Consider the following 24,741-nt stretch of genomic DNA (forward strand, 5'->3'; position numbering starts at 1 on the left):
TGGCACTTGCAGAGTCCCCCACTAATTTTGACTGTGGAAAGCTGGCAAGAAGTTGCCTTGCCTAAACTCTGGGATTCATTTAAAATCGGCAGCCGAGATTGCAGGGTTTGCTGTCACTAAGCGATGCAGTCGCCTTTTACAACTGCAATGCTTGGCAATGAAAATCCCAATCTCAATGGCCGTCATAAGTCAAGACCAACCTGTATGTATGCCTCCAAGCCCGAAAAGTTTTTGGAGGATTTCTGAGGGAGCTGTAGAAAAGAAACACCCGGCTGAGAGGCCAATACAGTGTGAAACTATAGTCTATAAATAGTGCTTCTCAACTTTTGTGGCTTTTAAGGTGTGTGGACTTCAACTCCCTGAATTCAACTTACAGAGCTAATGTCCACAAATCTTAATACTGCTAAAGTTGAGAAGGGGCGTTGTCTTACCTGAATGCCTTTTCTCAGCATGATGATGGAAAATCCACGAATGGGTTAACTGTCTTCCTGCCCAATTAGACTAAGTCAGTCAAACTTGCCACGCCTCTCCTGGGCCAGGACACCTCCCAGTCATGATGAAGGTGAAGCAAATGACGACAGTCTGACGTGTTGGCTCCCATACCCCTGACACAGGACATGACGGACACTAAGGGGTGGGTGTGGATTCTCCATCATGCTGAGAAAAGGTGTTCAGGTAAGACAACGCCCCTTCTCCAGCATGATAAGATGGAGAATCCACGAATGGGACATACCAAAGCTGCCCTGTGCCTATGGGAGGGAATCAGTCTGGGCCTGTGTCCCACCCTGTGGCACTACCTGTTGCAGCACTCTCTGGCCAAATGAGGCGTCTGTGCAGGCAAACCTATCCAGTTTATAATGCCTCACAAAAGGGGAAGGCGAGGACCATGTCACCGCCCTACAAATGTCCTCAATGGACGCCTCTGTCACCCAAGCCGCAGAAGTTGCAGCACTATGAGTGGAGTGAGCATTGATACGCCTGGGAACTGACAAGGAATAAGATTGGTACGCCCCTGCAATACAAGCCCTGATTCACCTGACTATAGTGGAGGCAGAAACCTTCTGCCCCATAGTAGAGGGTTGAAAGGAAACAAAGAGGGCTTCCGACTTGCGAAAAGATGCTGTCTGCTTAATATAGTGGCGTAAAGCCCTGCGGACGTCCAGAGTGTACCATTGCCGTTCCAAGCCATGAGATGGATGAGGACAAAAATCCGGCAAAATGACTTCCTGCGCTCTATGAAACAAGGTATTGACCTTAGGAATAAAGGAGGGATCTAATTGAAGGACCACCCTGTCAGCATGAAAAACGCATAAGTCCTGTCTGACAGAGAGAGCTGCCAATTCAGAAATGCGTCTAGCGGACATGACGGCTATCAAGGAGGCCACCTTAATTGTCGAGAACTGCAGAGTACAGGTCCTGATGGGTTCAAATGGAGGAGAGGTAAGGGCCTGCAAGACCCGTGACAAATCCCAAGAGGGATACCGATGAATCACTGGAGGCTTGGTGTTGGTTGCTCCCTTGAGAAATGAGCGTACCATAGGATGTTGAGCCAATGCCTCTGAATTGCCCCATGTAAATACGGTGGAGAGAGCTGCTACTTGTCGGCGGATGGTATTGGGTGCCAAGCCCATGTTGAGCTGCTCCAATAAATAGTCCAAGATCCTGGGGATAGTAACAGCCAAAAGATCTATCTGGTTATTTGCACACCAGCTACAGAAACTCTTCCAAGTGGAGTCATAGATTTGTTGTAGGCTGTCTGGAGGCCTGAATCACCGTAATTACCTCCGATGAATAAGACTAGTGTCAGGAGCTGCTGCTCAAGTGCCAGGCGGTCAACTGGAGCCACTGGGGTTCTGGATGATGCAGAGCTCCCTGGCTGAGTGAAATGTGATCTGGAGGAATCCTCCATAGGGGATTGACAGATTCACGAGGTTGCCAAACCATGGCCGTCTTGGCCAGTGTGGTGCAACAAGTATCACTTCTGCCCGCTCTTGCAGTAACGTGCGGATGACTGCCGGGATCAGAGGGAGAGGTGGAAAGACATACAGCAAGCCCCCGGGCCAAGGGCTGCGGAGGGCATCTGTTCCCTCTGCCCCCAGAGAGGGGAACTGGGAGGAAAACCTCGGAAGCTGGGAATTTGCTGGAGAAGTGAACAGATCCAATACCGGCCGACCAAATCTCTCCGATATCTCTTCGAAGAGACCGGGATGCAGGCGCCATTCAGAATGATCCACTGTCAACCTGCTGAGAAAGTCCGCCTGCTGATTTGCCTCCCCTGAGATGTGCTCAGCCCTGAGTGATGAGAGGTTGGTCTCTGCCCAAGAGCCCAACAGTTGGGCCTCGGCCATAAGGGACCTGGAATGGGTACCCCCTTGCCGGTTCACATGGGCTTTTGCCGCCACGTTGTCCGTGAGGACCAGAACATGTTGTCTTGCCACCCAGTTGCGGAAGTGGCGTAGGGCCAGATGTATGGCTCTGAGCTCCAACCAATTTATGTTGTGCTGTAGGTTGGACCGGGACCACCGGCCCTGAGCCAACTGAGACCCTGGATGCGCCCCCCCAGCCAAACAGGCTGGCATCCGTAGTCAGGGTGATCTGAACAGGCTCCTGGAACATTGAGCCCCTGGCTACAACTGGCGAGGTCCACCACTGGAGGGAGTTTAGGGTCCGAGACGGAACCCTTACCCTTTGGTTGGAGGAGCTGGTGCCCAGTCTCTGAAACGTGAGCAAGAACCATTGCAGGTCCCTGGAATGTAGTCTGGCCCATGGGACTATTCCCATGCAGGAAACCAACTTCCCTAACAGTTGGGAAAGAACGGCCAGGGTGACTACACACTCCCTGTGGACCTGAAGGACCAGGGCTCTGATGCCGTCCTGACGTTTCTGAGATAAATAGACCCTGCATAGTTCGGTGTCTATGACAGCGCCCAAATGAAGAAGATGGGTTGAGGGAACTGTCTGGCTCTTTTGAAAGTTCACTGAGAACCCATGGTCCTGGAGAGTCTTGATAGACAAAGCCAGGTCCAATTGAGCCACCTGGACCGATAGGGACTGGATGTGAATGTCATCCAGACAGCACTGGATGCGTACCGGGACGGACCTCAAATATGCGGTCAGCACCGCCAAGATCTTGGTAAACACTCTTGGGGCTGATGAAAGGCCGAACGGTAAAGCTCTGTACTGGAAATGGTGAGTCTTGAACTTCTTGTATGCGAGATGAGCATTCAGCCCCTTTAGATCGAGTATTGCCCTCCATCCTCCAGATGTCTTCGGAACGATGAAGAGGATGGAATAGAACCCCCTTCCTAGCTGCCCATTCGGGACTGGTTCTATGGCCCTTATTTCTAAGAGGTGCTGAATAGCCTCTGACATGAGAGCCCTCCTGACTGCATTTTTTGACAGTGGACAAGGAATGAAGCGCTCTGGAGGGACGGACATGAATTCTTGGGACAGACCGCTCCTTATAGTGTTGAGGACCCAAGCATCTGTGGTGGTGGCCTCCCATTTTTGAACAAATGTCAGTCTGCCACCAATTGGGAAGACCGCCCTGAAGTCATTTAGACTTTCTGAAGGGACAGCCACCCGTGCCTCAAAAGGGCCGCTTTGCTTGGAATTGCGACCTGGATCTGTCTCTGGTCCCCGGTCAGTCAAATTGCCAGTCAGACCTGGGAGGGAAGGAACGGGAGGGCTGAGCAAACTCCGATCCTGATCCTGACTGGAAAAATTGCCTGTGGACATACGGGGTAGGCCGTCTTATCTGCTCGCCTAAGAAGATGAGACATCACGCTTGTCCTTGTTCTCCACCAAATAAGGTGTCAAGGCCTCCCCAAAAAGCTGACCACCACAGTAAGGGGCAGCTGCCAAGTGCCACTTGGATTTAACATCCGCTCGCCAGTGTTTGAGCCACAGAAGCCTGCGAGCAGTAACATTGGAGGTTATGGCCCTAGAAGAGAACCTGGAGGCATGCAGAGATGCGTCCACAATGTACTCCAAAGCAGCCACTAACCTGGCTAAGTCCTGGTGCATTTGGACTTCCTCCGGGGTACTCTAGCCTGAAGTTGGCGAAGCCAGAGAAGGGAGGTTCTGGCAAAGAAAGAGGTAGATGTGGCTGCCATCACCGCCCATTCTGAGGCCTGGTGGGTCCTGCAGAAGGAAAGTTCAGATTTCCTGTCCTCTGCCTTCAAGGTCTCAGCCATATCACCGGACACCGTGGAGGAGGAGAAGAGTGGAGTCAGAGGTTCATCCACAGAAGGAACCTCTAGCACTTCTGACAAGGCCGGGTCAACATTAAAGAGCTTCTTGTCCGTCCCCCCTGGAGAGGGAAAAGTGCCAGGTGTTCCCCATTGCTTCTGTACCATGTTGAGGAAGAGGGGGACAGGGGATGTGATGCTCAGTGACCACATACTCTGAAAATACCGGCCTTGTGTTCTGGCTGGTGGACGGACCAGGATGGGGAACCTGGTCAGGACCAATCTTAGCAGTAGCGCTGGCCTTATGAAGCAGAGATTTAAAGAACGCTGGATTGAATAGACCAACAAATGGAGGAGGGTCTGGAGTAAGATCCTCATCCTCCGAGAGGGGCATTTCCATCGGGTCGTACTGCTCAGAAAAAGATACTCCACTGCGAGGAGACCTTGTGGGGGAAATAGGGTCAGAATATTCTGGTGCTCCCAACTGGGGGAGATAAGGCGGTGTCACAGAGGCCATCGATTCAGGTGCATACCTCTGTTGATATTGTAAGGCCAATCCCTGGGTGACTGCCTGGGAGATCAGAGCCTGAAACTGCTCCGGCGACCACACTCCCTGTGCCTCTGAGGGCCAAAGACTGGCTGCTGTGGGAGTAAAGGTGGCCTTGAACCTGGACTGCGTTGCTCTGGGGATTGGAGGTGTCAGTCGGATACCTGGTCCTTGGGTAAAGGAAACCATCTCCTCTTGTTCAGCCCTGGGAAGATAAGGTTGGTCATCATCATCCCCCGCTGGAGACCAGACCCTTTGGGAAGATAAGGGAGGAGCAAGCTGTGGCCCAAATACAGAGTCCTCTGCCAGAGGAGAAGAGACCTGTTCAGTGCCCATTGTGCCCTGTTTCTGGGCCTTGGCAAACTGTCTTTCTAAGGCCTGGGGCCTCCTGCTGGCCTCTTTCTCTGCCGCCTTGGAGGACTTTTTGCCAGAGATGGCCTTGACATTGGCCTTGAGCTTTCCAGCAACCTCCATTTTGGAGGACTTATGCTTTGATTGCGCAGGAGTGTTGGGGGCACCGTGTGAAGCCTGAGGTGTGGTGTTGTCTGCCATCACAATTTGGAGAGATCTCAGTGGAATGCTGAGAGGGATCTCAAACAGAGGAGCAGAGTACTGATCTGAGGCTGCGTGCCACTCCTGGGGATCAATAAGTACTCTATGGCAATGGTGGCTGCAGGCCCAACTTAATGGACAACTGGCACACCTGCAAAGCTCCTGATGGACTTAAGACCAGTTGAAGCACCTTTGGAGCACAGGCCAAGTATACTGTGGCGACGGATCACCTCAGTGATGACAGCCAGCTCACATGTAGAAACCTAGTGGTGACAGATCACCTCAGTGATAAACAGCCAGCTCACTGGTCCTAGTTGGTGGTGGCAAGGCCAAGAATGTCACGGCCAGCACACGTCTTCTGTTGGAATGGACAATGAGACAGCTAGGTTGAGGCCTAGCGCTACAGTTGAAGCCTCCTATACTTGATCATCCTCTTTGAAAGGTTTCAGAAAAGGCATACAATGATTGTGCTACAGTCAGAAGGGATCTGAACTCAGAACCCTCTGAAATGATTGAGAGAGGAGCCTGTAAAAGGACCCCTGTGAACTGACCAGAGGCTCAGGGACCAACTTCTCTGAGCTGGAAGACAAGGTAAGCACCTTTGAAGCCTGTGGTTGTTTTTTTTTTGGGGGGGGGCTGAAATCTACCCCCCCTTCTCAGAAGCTAGCAAAGAAGGCTGCACGAGCCTTTTCAGAGGAAAAGCAATGCGATCGTGGCACCCAAAATGGCGGCCGCCACTGCTGATAGTGAAAGAGAAGCAACCTGTCCTTCCCCCTTAATTCAGGAGAGAAGGCAGACAGTTCAGAGAGTCTTCGCGTGTCTCTGATGCTATCAGCACACTTAAAAAGGCAGCTAAAAAAATAAAAATAAAGGCTTTCTGACGAAGAGCTTCCTCTCGGCCAGCTGCTGGTAAGCTGGCATTCAAAATGGTGGCCGCAACTAGTGTGCCGCAAAAGAACAGACTGGGACTTCTGAAAGAAAGATAAGATCCTGAAAGAACTACAGCGAAAGCTATCTAATTGAGAAAAAAAACTTCCCCGCGGACTTGCAACAGTTTGAGACCTCCGGAAGGCTGGAGCTCAATTAGAGCTACAAGCCAATTAGAGTTACAGCGGGAAGGAGAAAAGTAAAACTCCAATCCTGAAAAGAATGCTATCTAATTGAAGAATCCACGAAGGGGAAAATACACACACACACACACACACACACACACACACACACACACACACACACACACACACACGACCTGCTCAATTACTCAGAAGAGATGATTCAGCAAGATTTCTGGGAGCCAAAATCAACACGTCTATTCTGGGCACAGACTAAGTCATGACTGGGAGGTATCCTGGCCCAGGAGAGGCGTGGCAAGTTTGACTGACTGGGCAGGAAGACAGAGTTAACCCATTCGTGGATTCTCCATCTATCATGCTGGAGAAAGACAAATTACCCATAGAAAATTTGGCACATTTGGAAACGGTGGGATGGGACAGCCAAGGCTATATTCTGTTTCCTTTCACAGATGATTGTGGAGACACCCTGTAGTTATAGAGCCAGTTTGGTCTAGTGGTTAAGGCACCAGGCTAGGCACCAGAAGACCGTGAGTTCCAATCCTGCCTTAGGCATAAAACCTGGCTGAGTGACTTTGGGTTCTCTCTCTCTCTCTCTCTCTCTCACACACACACACAATCACAGGGTTGTTGTGGTGGAAAAAAATAGGAGTAGGGAAGTGTATTATGTATGCCATCCTAGGTTATTTATACAAATAATAATGGTGGGATGTAAATAATAATAAATAAATAAATAATACAAGGGGATGGAATGTGTTTCTTGGCAAACCTACACCAATGCATTTCACTCACAAAATTAGGGTACCAGGCACACTCTTATTAAGCAAAAATGGAAAAAAAAGTTTGAATAATCTACCAAGGCTCTAATCCACAAAAATGACTTTGGTTTACCTTTTGGACTGGGTCTGGGATGTGGTACAAACAAAGTGCCATGAAACAAATGGAAAGGCTGAAAGAAGGAAACAAAATGCCACGAGAGGTCTAACATTGCTATCCAAACCAATTTGCTATAAAGTTCATACATGTATGTAAAATGTTATGAGGCTATGTACTGGTTTTGCTTTAACCCTGCTATCATTTTAGAAATTTCATGCTGGCATAAACATCTTACATTTAGGTTAGTTTTCTTCTGTGATGGCCCACAATTAGCAAACGATATGGGAGTGACACATTAAATCATGTATTTTTAGGATTAAGGCAGGAAACCTAACAGATATTAATAATGATTTAAATGATACTTTGCAAGCAGTGATTTTCTCAATATCAAATGCTATGCAAAATGCAGCAGTAAATTGCTATCACATGTTGTCCAGAGGCATCTACCTGACCTCCCTTGCAGACAAAAGCTGACCTAAATCTTTAAAGGTAGGTGAAGTTCTTTATTGTCTCATCATCTATACATGCTACATAAGCGAAAGTATATACATATATGGTGTAAGTATTTTTGTTAATTATCTGGCCAATCAGATTAGTTGAGAAGCTCTATACAGAGAAGAAATTGGATTACATCAGTTCCAAATTTACTCACGTAGCCTTGTAAGAAAGCATTGCTATAGAAATTATAAAGTGAAGACGTCTGAGTAGACTTGTAGGCTTCTACACCTCCCAGTAAGGGAATTATAGGTTTCAGAATGTTGATTTTAATGTTTCATTGAATATTAAGTATGATTTAGGAAATCTTAATGCAGGAACATTATTTCCAAGACTGTCAGATAGATATTGGTACAATTTATCGTCATTTTCTTGCTATCTAAAGAAGCAGCTAATTCATATATATAGTATAAATAACATTCATATAAAGGAGTTCTCTTTATATGAATATTTACAGTAGCCATTTTACCTATGGTAAATGAAAGCGATCTGATATTCATTTGTTAAATTTAATTTTATTGTATCCTTTGCTCGTACAGCTATTAAGAAACTGCATTAGTATTTCCTATTATACTGCAGTTAACACAAAATTTCTCCTGGTTCTAAGGAATTAGACCTTTATACACAACACTACACTGCAGACACTCCTGATTTTACCTTGACTGCGTAGCACAGCAAGTTTCACAGATAAGCAGGAACTGACTTCAGGGTATCTCTACCCAAATATCCACTACTATATCATACTGACTCACATTAGGATGTCTGGAAAAATACTTCTTTGCATAAGTTAATGAAGGCAAGAGTGATTACAGGAACAGAAAAATAAATTACAATTTATCTTGTTGATAGACCAACAATGTTATTTCAAGCCTTATTTTAATTTGATGTTGACAATAAAAGAAGGATGAAAGAATAATTTTTAGGACAATAAACTAATATAAGTTTCCTTACGAAAAGGGCAATATTAAAAACAGCCATGTAACCAGAATAAAGAAAATACTTGGAGGAACAGCTGCAAAATTGTTATAGAATCTACAAAAATGTCACTTTTTAATACCACAAAGATAAGACCAAGTTTGATGGAGAAGCAAAAGCATTAGACAAACACACGGGCAAAGACAATTTAAAATATCTCAGGCCATCAATTTTTTTCCTAACCATTTGCCATGTTATTTGATGTAAGTCACCAGTACTGGAATTCTGTGTTTTATTGCAACCATCCTCATTTCAATACAGGGGAGGGGAAGGGAGGAAATGGCATTCTATTTGAAACTATAGGTGGAATTACATAAATCTCTTGTATTTGGAGCCTGGCCAACAGAACTAAATTTGCTAGGTGCTCTTTTATTTCCTTATCTGTACCTTCTTCCAGTAACGCTCCTGAAGAATAAAAATCTGTGGTTCCAAGGTTTCACAGAAGCTCTAGTTTCTCTTGAGGTAAAGTAATGTAGGCTGATGCTTCAGACTCATACACACCTATTTCCTGCAACCCAGGCAATTAGGTAATAGTATAAATCCCAGTTTCTAATGTGACTTGAGTCAGCAAGGGCTTGGCGTAGAACACACACAAAGGAATTACCACCCACAGAACATACGAGCGGCTGAGCCAGAAGTGAAAAGTAGATGCTAAAGGAAAGGTGCTTGAAACAAAGAAATCTGAAAATATGCTATGATCTTTCAACGACTGCCAAGGAATGAAACCGCAATGTGCAGTGAACTGGATGGGCTTCCTTCTGTGTTCCCCACTTGGCTGTTTCTCTATTGGTCCATCTCACTGTAAGTATTAATTCTAAATTTTATTTTGTTTAAAGCTCAAAGCCATAATTACTTAATTTATAAATCCTTCCGGTATTTTTTGCTAATAGATGCCTCTCTCTCAGAGGCCCAGTGAACTTTTCACAGTAGGAAACTGAACACTTTCATTATTGTGACGGTTCACTATGGGATCCAGGTGTAGCATTCTACCAATACTTATACCTTCACTCAACTTTGATTTACCAGCACATTTTGGAAACCAAGATACAGAACACCTTCCCATAGTAAAAATGGGCTAATGTAGGGACGGCAGGCCACAAATAAGAAACAATGGAGATTTCCATATCTTCTTTCACTGTCTAGCCTCTTACATACAGTGGGCATCAGCTTGTCAGTGTGAATGAAGTGGTACATCACAGACTGACAAATAGAAAATAGGAAAGACAACTCATTGATATGTTGATCAAATGGAGCAAGCCCAGGTTAGGTATTAGTTCTTGATCCAAAGAGGAAACATGAATAAATGCAAAAGGCCTGATGAGCAGAAGTGAAGCTATTGCAAGTTTATGGAGCAACAAAAAAGGGGGAAATTAGAACTGAATTGAGTGTGAGGAAGTGAAGAGAGAGGCAGACATTTACTGAAAGCTGTGGAAGAGACTCTGGAAACTGGAATAGAGGAGGAGGCTTGGATATAGAACAGGGGAGATAACCTAATGAAACAGAAAGATGACGCAAACTAATGCAAAAGAATCTATACCAAGAGGGTATATGCTGGGGAATAAGCTCGCTCCCAAAGAATGCCATACTTTGTACCACTGCAGGCAGAATTTAAACCTATGATGTTTATCTAAAGTTCGTAAGGGTTGGACTAACTATAACTATCTAACTACTGTAGATGGCAGCAGCTACTCAATTAAGCAGAGTTGAACCTAGCTAATATTAGACAAGAGACCATCAGGTTGAACAGGGCTGAACAGGAAAGTAAGAAAATATCCCAGAAGAAATGAATAGCATATCACTTTTGTATCGTTGCTAGGAAAACTACATAGATATATCCAAGAAATCACAAGGAATCAAGTTTGATTTAGAGGCGCGCTGGCTCAATGCCTTAATGATGCTGGAGATGGTCTCTCTTCCAGTGGTTCAAGGCGTAGCACTGCATTATGGGGTGAGCTCCTGTCACCCGCTTCAGCTTCTGCCCACCTAGCAGTTTGAAAGCATGGTCTGTGGAAGTAGATAAATAGGTACTACTTCAGTGGGGAGACCAGAAGGTGTTTCATGCAGGCCATCGGATTCCTGCAGGCTCTGAACCTTCTTGGTTGCAATGCCCATTTGTGAGGCGGCTCTGGGGGAGGGGAGGGTGCCTTGGATGACCCTGCAGGAGGAGCCGCTTGTCTTTCTGGTGCGAAGCCAGCTTGCCCTCCTGTGGCGCATCTTGGGAAGCGTGCGAGCTACGTGTACCACAACAGAGTTAGTCAACTGGCAGTCGAACTACTACTCTGCATTAGCATTGTAGTCTCCTAGCTAATGTAACAATGCCATACAATCATCATCATCATCATCATCATCATCATCTTGACTTGAAAGCACCTCTATTGTACTTCTGTGAATTTGGACTTTGAATAAGCATTCCCAGAGTATGAAAAAAATAAAAAGAATCTGGAATTTATTAACTGTAAATACCTTGTAGGTCTTGTACAGTGCTTAGATATAAATGCATACCAAATTAAAGTACTAGTAATAAAATGTTTCATTCTGAGATAAATTTCTGTCTAAGATGCAGAGTATTTTCTTACATTTGGGCTTTGGTATCAGAAAGCACACTTATTCAGTATTCTTCTCAAAATCCTCGTTACCTGGAGGGTTGCAGAATTCTAGCAATGAGAATTATTGTGAAAATTACTTTTGCGGCACTCCCTTCACATTCTTTTCTTTAAAAAATGCAAGCAAGTCCTAACTTTGAATACACAAACCTGCTTGTTAACGTCTCTTTTCTTCTTCTAGCAAACAAGAAAGAAGTCCACTGATTCCAGGAGTAACGGTTTACTTAAAAGACTATTGATTGATTAGCAAACATCACTTTAGTGTTGTCTCAACATGGACACATGGCGGAGAGGATCTATCAGGTCTTCAGGTTTCTTCAAGCGGCTCTCATTCAGGAGGAAAAAGAAATTGGGCAACCAGGTGATTATCTTGACCCAGAACAGCCAAACATTAGACTCCAATGAACAGAGTGACAAAAAGAGGTTCCTAAGAAATTTCAAAGAAAAGCCAGACTATTTTTCGTGTCAAAGTGAACAAAATCTTACCACTAAAACACAGCCACCTCCCAAACCACCTCGCTTATATTTGGACACTGCCAGCTGCCCCAATATAATAGACCACAGAGAATCTTCCTCTACAGATATCTCCTTTTTAAGCACTTCCTGCCATTTTCATAAGGCTACTCAAACACCGCCTGATCTATTTTGCAGAGCCCAAACCATGAACTCTGAAACTCTCTCCAGGAACCGTAAACCTCCTGCTGATTCTTCAGACCCTTTCTTTTCCTTCACACTAGATTTGGGGCCCTCGCTCCTGGACGATGTTTTACAAACACTCAGAAAACAGGATTTACTATTTAATTAGCTGGAATTCTCACGAAAGCCAAGAAATTAATCATACTGACTCTTCTGATTCATGGATCTTTGATTCTTTTTAAAATAAATTTGTTCCCATAAGAAGGTTATGCCATCTCTTAGGGGTCACTCTTAAGTAAATTATGTTTTCTATCTCACTGATAAGCAGGCAGTGTACTTGCTATACTTAACCAATCAGAAATTCTAAGCAATATGTGTATGTGCAAGATGAAGATGGTTTTGGCAGGAAGCTCTGTGTCATGTGGAATGTATGGATACGGTTGGATAAATTAATCTTAAATATCTTGGGGCCCAACTTTTATACATAAAGCTTTCATAGGATACAGAGGGCAAAAGTCCTCATCTACGAATAGTGAAATGGGAACTCTGAATATGAAGTTTATCTTCCTTGGTGCCAGTACAGAATTTTTTCTAATTTCTTCCTTCAATTTGAGGGAATTGATTGGGGGAATTAAGAACTCCATTTACATCATGCTATGAATATAAAATGTGAATGTATATGCTACTCTTTATTAAACCAATCTGCTTTATTTACTTTGCACATTCTTTAATTTCCAGTGACAAGTATTCATCTAACAGACAAGTGGGGAAAGCCTTACCTTTTACAGTCTGACATCTTCAAAAGTATTGGGGTGCAGCTTTTACTAAGTTCCACCCAATTTGATCATTGCTGTGATGAAACACATTTTAAAAATGTTAAATTTGGGGGTGGGGGGGGAAAGGCCACCCTACTATATCAAGTAGTGTAACTACTACCAGCAATCACTTGCAGACATCATTGTGGTTTATAGTTAACATCAATTAAAGAAGCAAACAGCTGGCATGAGGAAACCGTAGTTTCAGAAGAAAGCAGCAAGGGATTTCATCCAAACTGGATCAGAGTCCCACAGCAGTTTTGTTGCCAGATTAAAGCAGCTGTACTAGGCAGCTGCAAACATGACTAATGCTGTTAATTTTCTACTGAATTCTGAACTCCACCTACTGCTGCATACTTAAGGTTATGACTGCACCACCAAAGATAAAAGCTGAATTGTGACAGGAATTCTTAATATATGTTGTTTCAACTTCAGGGTGATATGAGTAAGTCAGTGTCAAAAATGAGCTCATGTTTTTACTTCCGCAGGCTGAGAACAAATATAGCCAGACTTTGCAATTTTCTCATTTTTCTAACACACACACACACACAAATCAGTAGCATCATATACTTCAAGAGGATTGCCAACAAACAGGTTCAAACCACAAGATGTTTCCAACTAGATGCATGAGAACGACATTTATACAATATAAACCTACAATTGCCAGCAAATGGATAGATCAACCCCATGGGTGACAAGAAGAAGGGAGGTACATGGGAGAGATTTGTACTGAAACTATCTCACAAAATCTAGAAGTTGTGGGAAGGTACTTTCCCACTGGTTTCTTTGAACAGTATAATAGTAAAACTTTTTCCTCGTTAAAATCAATGAGATAGAACGAACTGCTTCATTTCCAGTTCCAATGTAACCTGCAGGTCCAGAAGAGGAATGATAGGAATTGGGGGCAGGTATAATTTTTAGCTACTGATCTCTTTAACATATTGCATGGCATGAGTCATCACAATAAAATCCATAGGGGATATTCACCTATTCCACAAATATAAACTTAACTAAAAGCTGTTTATTACAAAACAAATTGCTGAGATCTGTTGCCCTCTCTTTTTATTTTAGTTTTTATTCTTTTTTGCCATAATATAGTTAACAAACTGAAGGGAAAACTAGAACATACAAAGCAGTGTAAATATAAAAAGCAAAACACAACAAGAAACAAAACAACACAAAAGAAAAAAAAAATATGTATTTGCTGTATATATCATGGGATCCTTCAAATATTCACTCATGGTAGACAGCTGTCGCTAAAGGATGCGATTACATAACATTATGTTTTAAAACAACATCGCTTAGTGACAGAAATTCAGGTCCCAATTACTGTTATTGACAGAGGACTACCTGTGTAAAAGCTCAAAATTTAATCACAAGGAACAATATTGACTGGTCTTTCCATTACACTTATTGATAGCCACATTGATGGCAAGAGCAATGTATTCAAATAAGTAGCCTTATTTTTTTCAGTACAGGTTCATTCCATGCTCAATAAAGCTAATGTTCTTCATAAATAAATTCCAGGATTTCAGTACAACATATTAATATATTTAACCAAGTGTGGTTAGACACACAAGGAATTTGTCTCCAGTACACTGGGTTCTTCTGTACCGAAGACAATTTCCCTGTGTGTCTAACCACACTTGGCCAAATAATAATAATAATAATAATAATAAATAATAAATAATAATAATAATAATAATAATAATAATAATAATAATAATAATAATAATAATAATAATAATAATAATAATAATAATAATTTTATTTGTATACCGCCCTTCTCCCGAAGGACTCAGGGCGGTGAACAGGGCAAACATATAAAAGTACAGGAATACAAAAACTAAAAAAGAATTAAACAAGATGCCCAAGTTACAACAGTAGATTAAAATACATTTAAAATAGCAATAAAACCTAAACCCATCCCCCATCAGGCCAGGCCGGCTTGTTCGAACAAATAAGTCTTCAGATCGCGTCGGAAGGAGCGAAGGTCGGGCGCCAAATAAATAAAGTATAAGTATATACTTATATAAGTATAAGTAGAGAAGGGAACTAGGGGATTAGCCATATTGGATTTAATTCTCACAGAGATGAAATGATAGAAAGTGTCAAAGCCACAGGAACCTTGGGGGGAAGTGATCATGCAATATTGGAATTCAACATTCTGGAGGCACAAGCAATAGAACACAGCCAAACTAGAGTCTTGGACTTTAAAAGAGCTAATTTCAATAAACTTAGAGAGACCTTGGGAAGAATTCCATGGATGAGAATCCTAAAGGGGAAAACTACTTGGGAAAGCTTGGGAAATTTTGAAAAGTGAGATAATAAAGGCCCAGTCTAGCACAACACCAACAAAGAAGAAAAACAACAGCTCTCAAAAGAAACCAGCATGTCTGCATAAAGAACTCTCTGATAAATTGAAAGATAAAAAGGACAAGTATAAGAAGTGGAAAGAGGGGCACATAACTAAGGCGGAATATCAGCAAATAGCCCGTGCCTGCAAAGATGAAGTGAGGGAAGCTAAGGCTCAAAATGAACTAAGGCTTGCGACCAAAGTCAAAAATAACAAAAAAGCTTCTTTCAACATATAAAAAACAAGAAAAAAGTTAAGGAAATGATTGGTCCATTAGTGGGGAAAAATGGCAAGAAGGTGACAAGCAACAGGGAGAAAGCAGAACTATTTAACTTGTTTTTTGCATCTGTCTTTACACAAAGGGAAAAAACAGTCCAACCTACCAAAACCAGTGCCATAAAAAACAGAATAGAAACGCAAGTTAAGATAGGCAAGAAAATGGTAAGTGAGCACCTGTCCAACCTAGACAAGTTCAAATCACCAGGACCAGATGGATTACACCCCAAAGTTCTCAAAAAACTGGCAGACGTGATCTCAGAACCACTGAACTATATTTTTCAAAGTTCCTGGAGCACTGGGGAACTACCGGAGGACTGGAAGAGAGCTGATGTAGTTCCCATCTTCAAAAAAGGGAAAAAATAGATCCAGGAAACTACAGACCTATCAGCCTGACCTCAATACCTGGGAAGATTCTGGAAAAGATAATCAAACAACAAATCAGCGAACACCTTGATGCAAAGTCATCACTAAAACTCAACATGGGTTTGTCAAAAACAGATCATGCCAGACAAATCTTATTACATTCTTTGACCAAGTGACAAAATTAGTGGACCAGAGGAATGCTGTACTTGGACTTCAGTAAGGCATTTGATAAAGTAGATCACAACCTACTACTTGATAAAATAGAAAAATGTAGGTTAGACAGCATCACTACAGATGGATTTGTAGCTGGCTGACAGGCCGTACTCAGCATGGGGTCCTCAATGGAACCGCATCTACATAGAAGGAAGTGTGTAGTGGGGTGCCCAAGGGCTCTGTTCTGGGCCCAGTGCTCTTCAACATCTTCATCAACTATTTGGATGAGGGGATAGATGGGGAACTCATCAAATTTGCAGACGACACCAAGCTGGCAGGAATAGCCAATACTCCAGAAGATAGGCTTAAAATACAGGAGGATATGGACAGACTTGAACACTGGGCGCTATCTAACAAAATGAAATTCAACGGTGAAAAAAGTAAGGTTCTACATTTAGGCAGGAAAAATCAAATGCACAGGTATAGTATAGGTGGTACCTTGCTCAATAGTAATAACTGTGAGAGGGATCTCGGAGTCCTAGTGGACTATCACTTTAATATGAGCCAGCAGTGTGCTGCAGTTGCCAAAAAAGCCAACACAGTGCTAGGCTGCATTAACAGAGTTCTAGAGTTGAGACTAGAAAGGGTACAGAGAAGGGCAACAAAGATGATTGGGGGACTGGAGGCTAAAACATATAGGGAACGGTTGCTGGAATTGGGTATGTGTAGTTTAACGAAGAGAAGGACTAGGGGTGACATGATAGCAGTGTTCCAATATCTCAGGGGCTGCCACAAAGAAGAGGGAGTCAAGCTATTCTCCAAAGCACCTGAAAGCAGGACAAGAAGCAACGGATGGAAACTAGTCAAGGAGAGAAGCAACCCAGAACTAAGGAGAAACCTCCTGACAGTTAGAACAATTAACCAGTGGAACAACCTGCCTCCAGAAGTGGTGAATGCTCCAACACTGGAAGTTTTTAAGAGAAGACTGGACAGCCATTTGCCTGAAATGGTATAGGGTTTCCTGCCTGAGCAGGGGGTTGGACTAGATGACCTCCCATGTCCCTTCCAACTTACTTATGATGATGATGATGATGCTTATTTCTCTACCCAACATCAAAATACCAACAGTGTGAGAATTAAAGAAAATGAGACAGCCACAGAAGAGGTCCAAATAATATATATAAATATCTCTACTGTAGAATACATTGTATTTTTCAGCTTAATGAAATAAATTCAAATCTTTTTTACATATCAACTGAGGAGAACAACAAATATGATCAATTATTTCCATTTAAGAGCCTAGGAAGCATGATTTAGTTCTTCAGATATACAAGACTACTGGTTAGTTAAAATATGTTAGCTCTTCAATTGTCTGGAAAAAATAAACAATAGGTATAGAATCTTCCAAGACATTTTTCAGTTAATCTAATATAGTTGCTGACTTATGACCACAATTGAGCCAAAACTTTTCTTGCTAAGCAAGGCAGTTATTAAGCGAGTTTTGCCCCATTTTATGACCTTTTTGCCACAATTGTTAAGTGAGTCGCTGCAGCTGTTAAGCAGACCACATGGTTATTAAGTGAATCTGGCTTCTCCCATTGATTTTGCTTGTCAGAAACTGCTAGTATACATAGTCCATACTATCTGATTAAAGGATGTTTTAACTGAATGTAGGGCCATTCTGCAGTTGTTTTTTTTAAAAATTCCATTTATATCCCGCCCTTCTCCAAAGACTCAGGGCGGCTTACAAGCTTAGCAGTAGCCTTCATTCTATGTATATGCCTGCTTATTAGGGCTTTCACACACACACCCCCAAGCGGCATTATTACAAAGTCAGCTTAACTGCCCCCAACAATCTGGATCCTCATTTTACCTACCTTGGAAGGATGGAAGGCTGAGTCAACCTTGAGCCTGGTGGGATGCGAACCTGCACTAATTGCAGGCAGCTGGTGTTACTTAAGGAGGCATTAGCCCACTGCTCCACCAAGGCTGGAGGTGGAGTGACCCACATTCTTCTTCCAAACTAACTCAATACTGAACAGATGCTTATCTCTTCCATTGTTCTCAACTGGCTCAGGTGCAAGATTCAAGATAAAAAAATACTGTTCTTTTAACCTCTTTGATACTAAAAATATACTGATATAAAATACACTTATTTCCTATTTTTCAGCAGGAAATAGACTGATATTTGAACACTGAGTACATGACCTGATTTAAATTTCAATATATTGCATTAAATTGCTGTGTAGTCAAAAATATAACTTAGGAATGGATCACCTAGTAATATTGAAACAGAATAGCCCAACCTCTAATAAGGACTTTATTTATTTAGCACAACTACCTCTCCGCAATAAGCTATATACCTAATCAGAGCTTCTAGTTCTTTTTTTAACCCTTTAGCAAAGACATGTTCAATGGCCTCTTGCATTGTTAATAAAAAGACGAAAAAAAGACTAAGTAATAAAAGATTTCATAAGAAGCAATAGCTAATGTCTCTCCTGAATCATTCTTGACTCCTGGTGACTCCATGGATACAGCCATGTTTTCTGGCACCATATGGAAGAGGTCTGTCACTGTGTTCTTCCATAATGTTTTCTGAGTTTCTCATTTTAACCTGTAATCCTGAGACTTCTTGGTAAAATCTCATCCAAATCTTAACCAGATTTGATCTGCTTAGCTTTTCTGAGATCTGGATCAATTCAATTAGATGCTGACTCCTTCAATGACATAATAAGCAATACAGATTGTCCTCGACTTACAAGCATTTCTTTAGTGGCCACTTGAAGTTACAATGGCACGGAAAAAAGTGACTTGTGACCAGTTTTCACACTTATGTCCACTGCAGCATCCCTGTTCATCACATGACCAAAATTTGGATGCTTGGCAACTGGCGTGTACTTATGACGGTTGCATTGTCCCGGGGTCATGTGATTGCCTTTTGCAATCTTCTGACAGGCAAAGTCAAGGGGGACGCCAGATTCACCAAACAACCATGTTGCTAACTTAACAACGGCAGCGATTCGCTTAACAATTATGTAGCAAGAAAGATTGTAAAATGGGGCAAAACTCAACAACTACTTTGCTGATCGATGGAAATTTTGGGCTCCATTGTGGACATAGGTCGAGGACTTCCTGTATTCAACACCAGAGTTCTATTACCAAAAGATGAGCAAAAACTTTTAACTGAAGTCAATTCATCCTCTTTCACTCTTAGGAACAGGACTTAGTACCAATAATATACATCGGGACTGCTTGTGATAGCTCTGCCAATCTTGTGAACATTTTAAAAAAAATTGAGCCCCACATTTCCATCAATCAGCAAAGTAGTTGTTGAGTTTTGCCCCATTTTAGGATCTTTCTTGCCACAACTGTTAAGTGAATAACTGCAATTGTTAAATTAGTAACAAATGACCCAAATAACCTGGGGTTTCTGCTGGATTCTACCCAGTTGAGTATTGCTGGACACAGTATTCTTCTCTAATGCATTCTGGTCAAGCAAAGCCATGGCAGTAAACGCAGCCCTGTGGAATAGGACTAGAAAGGCAATTCGTTCTTGTTCTATACCAGCCTGCTACCGGCCCTGCAGCAAAAGCAGGGACAACCCCTTTACAAACGGCAAGAGGCTGGAATAAAGCCTGCCAAATTTATTAACATAAAACAGAGCAAGACAAGACACCAACCATGAAACAGGAGCTATGAAACAGGAACTATCCAAGCGGTTGCCTTCAGCAAACCAGCCCTCCCACACATTCCCCTTAAATACAGTTCAGGGCGTGGCCTCTCTCTGCCTCCTTCCGAGGTGCCCCATTGCCTTCCTCTGTTTACTCCTGATTGACTGCCTCCTGCGTCGGGCGTCCTTGAACAGGGCCAGCTGTGGGTCATCTTCATCCACGCTGTCAGGCTCACACAGTTGGGTCTCCGTCGTGACCAGGTGGGAGGGGCCTGGCTGAGGGCTCTGCGGAGCCTCAAAGCCATCATCATCAAGCTCTTCAACACCCCCCTCCTCCTCCTCTGAGTCGTCTGACCCAACTGCCGAACCCACAGGCTGACCCTGAATCACAACAGCTCTAAAGAGCTCTAAGTATGTCCAAGGTGGAGCTACACAGACCTCAATAAACCTCAGGGCCACTGCAAAGCAGTTTCTCAGGACCAGCCACTGTGAATTAAGGCCAAATTACCAAATTACTTACTAGCAGAGTAATAAGTGATGGTTATTTATTAATTATCACACACAGTAAATGCTTCTTTAAAAAAGCTGGCAATATACCTGCTCATTAAGTACACAACAGCTATTTTTTTCACCCACGTATTGCCAGAAAAATGTACTTGTGTTATGTGCAAAGGAAAAAGGCCAAACTATGGCCAAAGCCTCTTAATTTTGTTTATTAACATTTCAGCAGAGGCCACAACACATCGGTTGGGAAATGGGGACAGAACATATTCCCAGCTCACATAGGTACAAATCTTGTTGGAAATGATGGGACTTGTACTCAAGGAAGGGTCAAATTGGGGGGGAAGACTACTATGGAAATATATTTATTTTTATTCATTTATTTGTTAAATTTATTTGCTGCCTATCTCTCTGGATGGCTGCTCTACATGGCTTACAATAATATAACACAGATCACATTCACAACATATCTTTACATTCTCCTTAGTTTTCCTATCATCACCACCCATCTGGCTTTCTGTCTATAAATTATTTAACAGTTTATTTTCTAGTTGTGTCAAATAGATGGAAGACATCCACAATGCTCATGCAAGTGGGGCTGCGAACGCCCGCGGCAATCGCACAAGTGGGGCCACAAACCCCATGATGCTCACATCGATCTGCACACGAGTGGGGCCGGAAACGTCCACGATGCTCATGGCGACACTTGTGCAAGTCAGGCCGCAGATGCGACGCTCATGTGAGTGGGACTGTGCACATATGTGCACCAGCCAGCCACTCACATAACCCGGTGGCCAACGGGGGGGACCCCGGTTGGGGACCCCAGTTATAGCCTATTTGGAGATTTGAAAGTGTAGTTACAATATTTAAGAGGAATTACATTTCAGGGAGATTTTATCTGAGATGTTTCATACAGCGTATTTGCAAAACTAAAATTAAAATAAATGAATGTTCATTAAAAATACTGAGTGTTTCCAATAATTAGAGGCATAATTTTTATTCTGAGTGTAGGGGCAAGGTAACTGTGCTCCACATTTGTAAAAGATGTGGTCCACAGAAGACAGAGAAGCCGCGTTGTTTCCCTTCTAGCGATTCTGCTTGAGAAAGCTGGGAAGGGTTAGGGGGAGGTGAATTTGCAGCGCTGAATCTGGTAACATGAGTAGCTCTCAGCATCAAATAGATTGCTCAGCCTCTGTCCAAAACATGAATCCTCAGTATAAAGAACCTTTAAGGGCCACTTGTTTATCCTAACTTCCTCACCAGAAAAAACTATCACATTTATCTGTTTCCAAGGCTCCTACTTCTTCACCTGCTAATATTATTTCTTCAGTAACCAACCCCAACAAAGTAAACACTGTGGGTATTTCATCCCACATTCCTAATTAGCACTAATTGCATTCATTCTAGCATAGTGGGTGTACATGAATTTCAAACTAAAAACACATTTGTATGTTTCAGTTAGAATAAATCTGTCAAGAACAACTTGTGACTTACAAGAATGCCTTCCAAATCAGAATATAAGCAACACGCTTATTGAGTACATATAAAATAAAAGTATACTTTAAAGCAGAATAAAAGCAGTTTGTATTGGGGTTACCTGAGATATATGTGGGTGAATAGTGCCATCAGCAAACACTGTGCTACTCTGTGGTTGACCCTCCAGCCAAGAGATTTTTAAAGGATTGTATGTTAGGCCAACTTCATTCTTCACTGCCATCTCCTAACAGATAAAAACAAACAACACTGTGTGATCATCTGTATTTCACTGATCCCTGTTTTAATTAACTTGAGCAAACAGAAGAACGGCTGCAGGCAAATATTTGAATGGCTGTGTGGAAAGAAATTGAGAAGTTCAGTCCAGGCTTGCTTCGCGTTCCCTCCTAAGTTGCCAAATTAATTCATTATCACTTGATATAGGATATCAACTGACAGTAGAACAATAATCCAGCTGGTTGTATCATTCTACAACAGGGGTCCCCAACCCCCGGTCTGTGGACCAGTATCGGGCTGGGACATACCAGCAACCGGTCCACACAAAAAATCAAAGCCCCATCCGTGGGATGCAGGCAGCACACAAAACCACGTACCCTCCGGTCCGTGGAAAAACCTCTCTCCATGAAACTGGTCCCTGGTGCCCAAAAGGTTGGGCCCTCCGTTCTACAATATATTGTAATTCTTCCAATAGACTTCAATATCTATCAATAAAGATCAATACATACCTATATCAAATGGGAGGGCATTTTACAAACAGATAGAAAAGAATAGTAACGACATTTACCCACAGAGGTACTTGAGGTTAGTTTCTCAACTATTGTTAAGCATTGTTATTTTACATGCAGTAACTTCACTAAAGACCAGTCCTATATATGTAGTCCTCATTTAGCAACTACCTCAGACAGTGACCATTTGGAGTTGCGATGTTATGTGACTGCACTGACTTATGACAGTACTTCCAGTTGCCATTGTTAAGAGTATCCCACACCATCATTAGGTGTGATGTCACATGATCACTACTGGTGACTTCCTGCTGGCTTTCCTGTTGATTTTGCTTGTGAAGGGCACCAATGGTGATCAAGTGATTTTGGGATGCTGCAGTTGTTGTATTTGGAGGTTAGTTACCATGCATCCAAATCACAATCACATGACCATGGAGACACTACGACAACTGCAACTTTGGGGACTAGGCATACGTCTCATTCAGTGCCATTATAACTTTGAATATTTGCTGAATGAGTGGTTGTTAAACAAGAACTATCTGTACTTTACAATGCTGCCTTCTTCAATTACTGTCTGCAGAATTGTCTTGCGTTGGTGTATCCATTGTGGTACATCGTATTTCTAAGTTAAAATACAAAATAATAATAATAATAAAAAAACAACTTACAGCAGCTTTCACTGTAGCAAATTCCACAACTGCACTTCCAGCCTTCTTGTTAGAGATCAGCAAATTAAGAACCTCACCATACTGCCAGAATCAAGAAGAAATGTAATGTAAGATATAGGTTGAGTTTTCAGAGATTTTACTAAAAGGGGCACAGATTTACACAGGCAATATTATAGTCCAGAAATGATACAGACTCTAAGAACAAAGGCACCAGCCAAATTATTCTAGTGGAAGAATAGGTAATATGTGGTCTTTCAAAAGTGAACGGACAGCAATTCCTACGATCATTCTAGCTATGGCTGAGGGACAGCTGTATATTATCGGGAAGACGGTAAGTTGTCCACAAGTGGCCTGAGCAGTTGCTCCGTAAGTATTAACAGTAACAAAGCAAGATATTATGCAAATAAAATATTATTTATCTTAATGCTTGATAATTCTGCTTCACTAACAGTCCATATCACATTGTATAATTTATGTTTTATTTCACCCTTGAGAAAGGAGCTATACATTTATTTCTTATCTACAGGATGTGTCCTAGACCTAGACTAAATTATTTTTCATTTCCTCTTCATTACTGGAACATGTTTTAGGTTTTTCTACTCATCCTCTTCTTATATCTGGTCACATTAACCCTTCAATTTAAAAAGTTTAAGCCAGTTCAAGGAAGATGGTATTTTAATTCTTCTTTGTTATAAGAGGATAGCTTCTTCAGTTGTATCAGATAATTAAACTTAATTTTTTGAAATTAATCATGATTCACCCACTCTACAGCTGTGGTGGCACAGTGGTTAAAATGCAGTATTGCAGGCTAATTCCGCTCACTGCCAGGAGTTCGATTCTGAGCGGCTCAAGGTTGACTCAGCCTTCCATCCTTCCGAGGTCAGTATAATGAGGACAGATTGTTGGGGGCAATATGCAGACTCTGTAAACCACTTAGAGAAGGGGTCCCCAAGCTATGGTCTGCGGCTTGGCACAGGGCTGCGGGCTCTTGGCTAGTGGGCCGCAGAAACAGTTGGCCAGTGCGCGTTCATGTGTGGGCGCCCATTTCCCCCTCGCACTATCGCCTACGGCCATTTGCGCATGCACACAGGCATGAACGTGAATGCTAGCACAGGGAGGGTGTCCGCACCGTTTGCCCATGCACAGCTAGCCCAGGCAGTTTGCGCAGCCATTTGTGCATGCGTGAACGAGCTGTTAGCTGCGATGGGGGTGCACGGCCGTTCACGCATGCGTATGGTACCAGCACATACCACACGCGCGAAAGGGGCTGCTAGTGCCATGCCAGTGTCCATGGCCCTGTGCACGCACGCACACCAATTTTGAAGCTTCTCTCCTTCCCTCCGGTCCTCGAGCCCGGAAAGGTTGGAGACCTCTGGCTTAGAGGACTATAAAGCACTGTGAAGCGGTATATAAGTCTAAGTGCATCATACTGTATGGGACAGTTATAAAGCCTATATGTGAGATCATGTTATTATTAATCCTTTTAAGAGAAAACAAGAAAAAAAATATTTTGCATCAACAGCTAGAATATTTGCTTAAAAGAGAAATGGCTAGATTATGGAAAGGGGTCTATGGAGCAGGTCTATTGTGAATTTCTATTAGCCAAAGTGATATAAGAAATTAATACGTATTAAACAATGCCTCCCTTTGTTAACTTGTCTAGAAAAGATTTATAATGATCATGGCATGATCTCTTTGGTTTATGAAGGAATTCATATAAAAAGCCTTTGCTTATTCTTAAAGAAGATTCATAATTATACAGAATAAGAAAGTGGCATA

General features: G+C 42.6%; 2 protein-coding genes across 2 annotated transcripts in view; one reads left to right on the top strand and one right to left on the bottom strand.

Annotated features, from left to right (window-relative positions):
* DNAJC17 (DnaJ heat shock protein family (Hsp40) member C17) overlaps window positions 1-24,741 on the bottom strand; it is a 44,661-nt gene that overhangs the window by 8,993 nt on the left and 10,927 nt on the right. The window contains exons 9-10 of the mRNA XM_083365956.1: window positions 22,963-23,043; window positions 21,676-21,798 (exon numbers count right to left, since the gene is read on the bottom strand). Coding sequence (XP_083222082.1) covers window positions 21,676-21,798; window positions 22,963-23,043 — 204 coding nt within the window. The remainder of the gene's footprint in view (window positions 1-21,675; window positions 21,799-22,962; window positions 23,044-24,741) is intronic.
* Window positions 11,355-12,615, top strand: LOC310642352 (uncharacterized protein C15orf62, mitochondrial). The gene has a single exon (XM_083366004.1). The coding sequence runs from the start codon at window positions 11,580-11,582 to the stop codon at window positions 12,108-12,110; it is 531 nt and encodes a 176-aa protein (XP_083222130.1). The 5' UTR covers window positions 11,355-11,579; the 3' UTR covers window positions 12,111-12,615.

This window comes from Vipera ursinii, assembly GCF_947247035.1.
Source record: "Vipera ursinii genome assembly, chromosome: 1".
Taxonomy (NCBI): Eukaryota; Metazoa; Chordata; class Lepidosauria; order Squamata; family Viperidae; genus Vipera; species Vipera ursinii.

What these genes read in the sequence shown, in the direction of transcription:
- LOC310642352 (XM_083366004.1), top strand. Translation starts at nt 11,580, where the DNA reads ATGGACACATGGCGGAGAGGATCTATCAGGTCTTCAGGTTTCTTCAAG.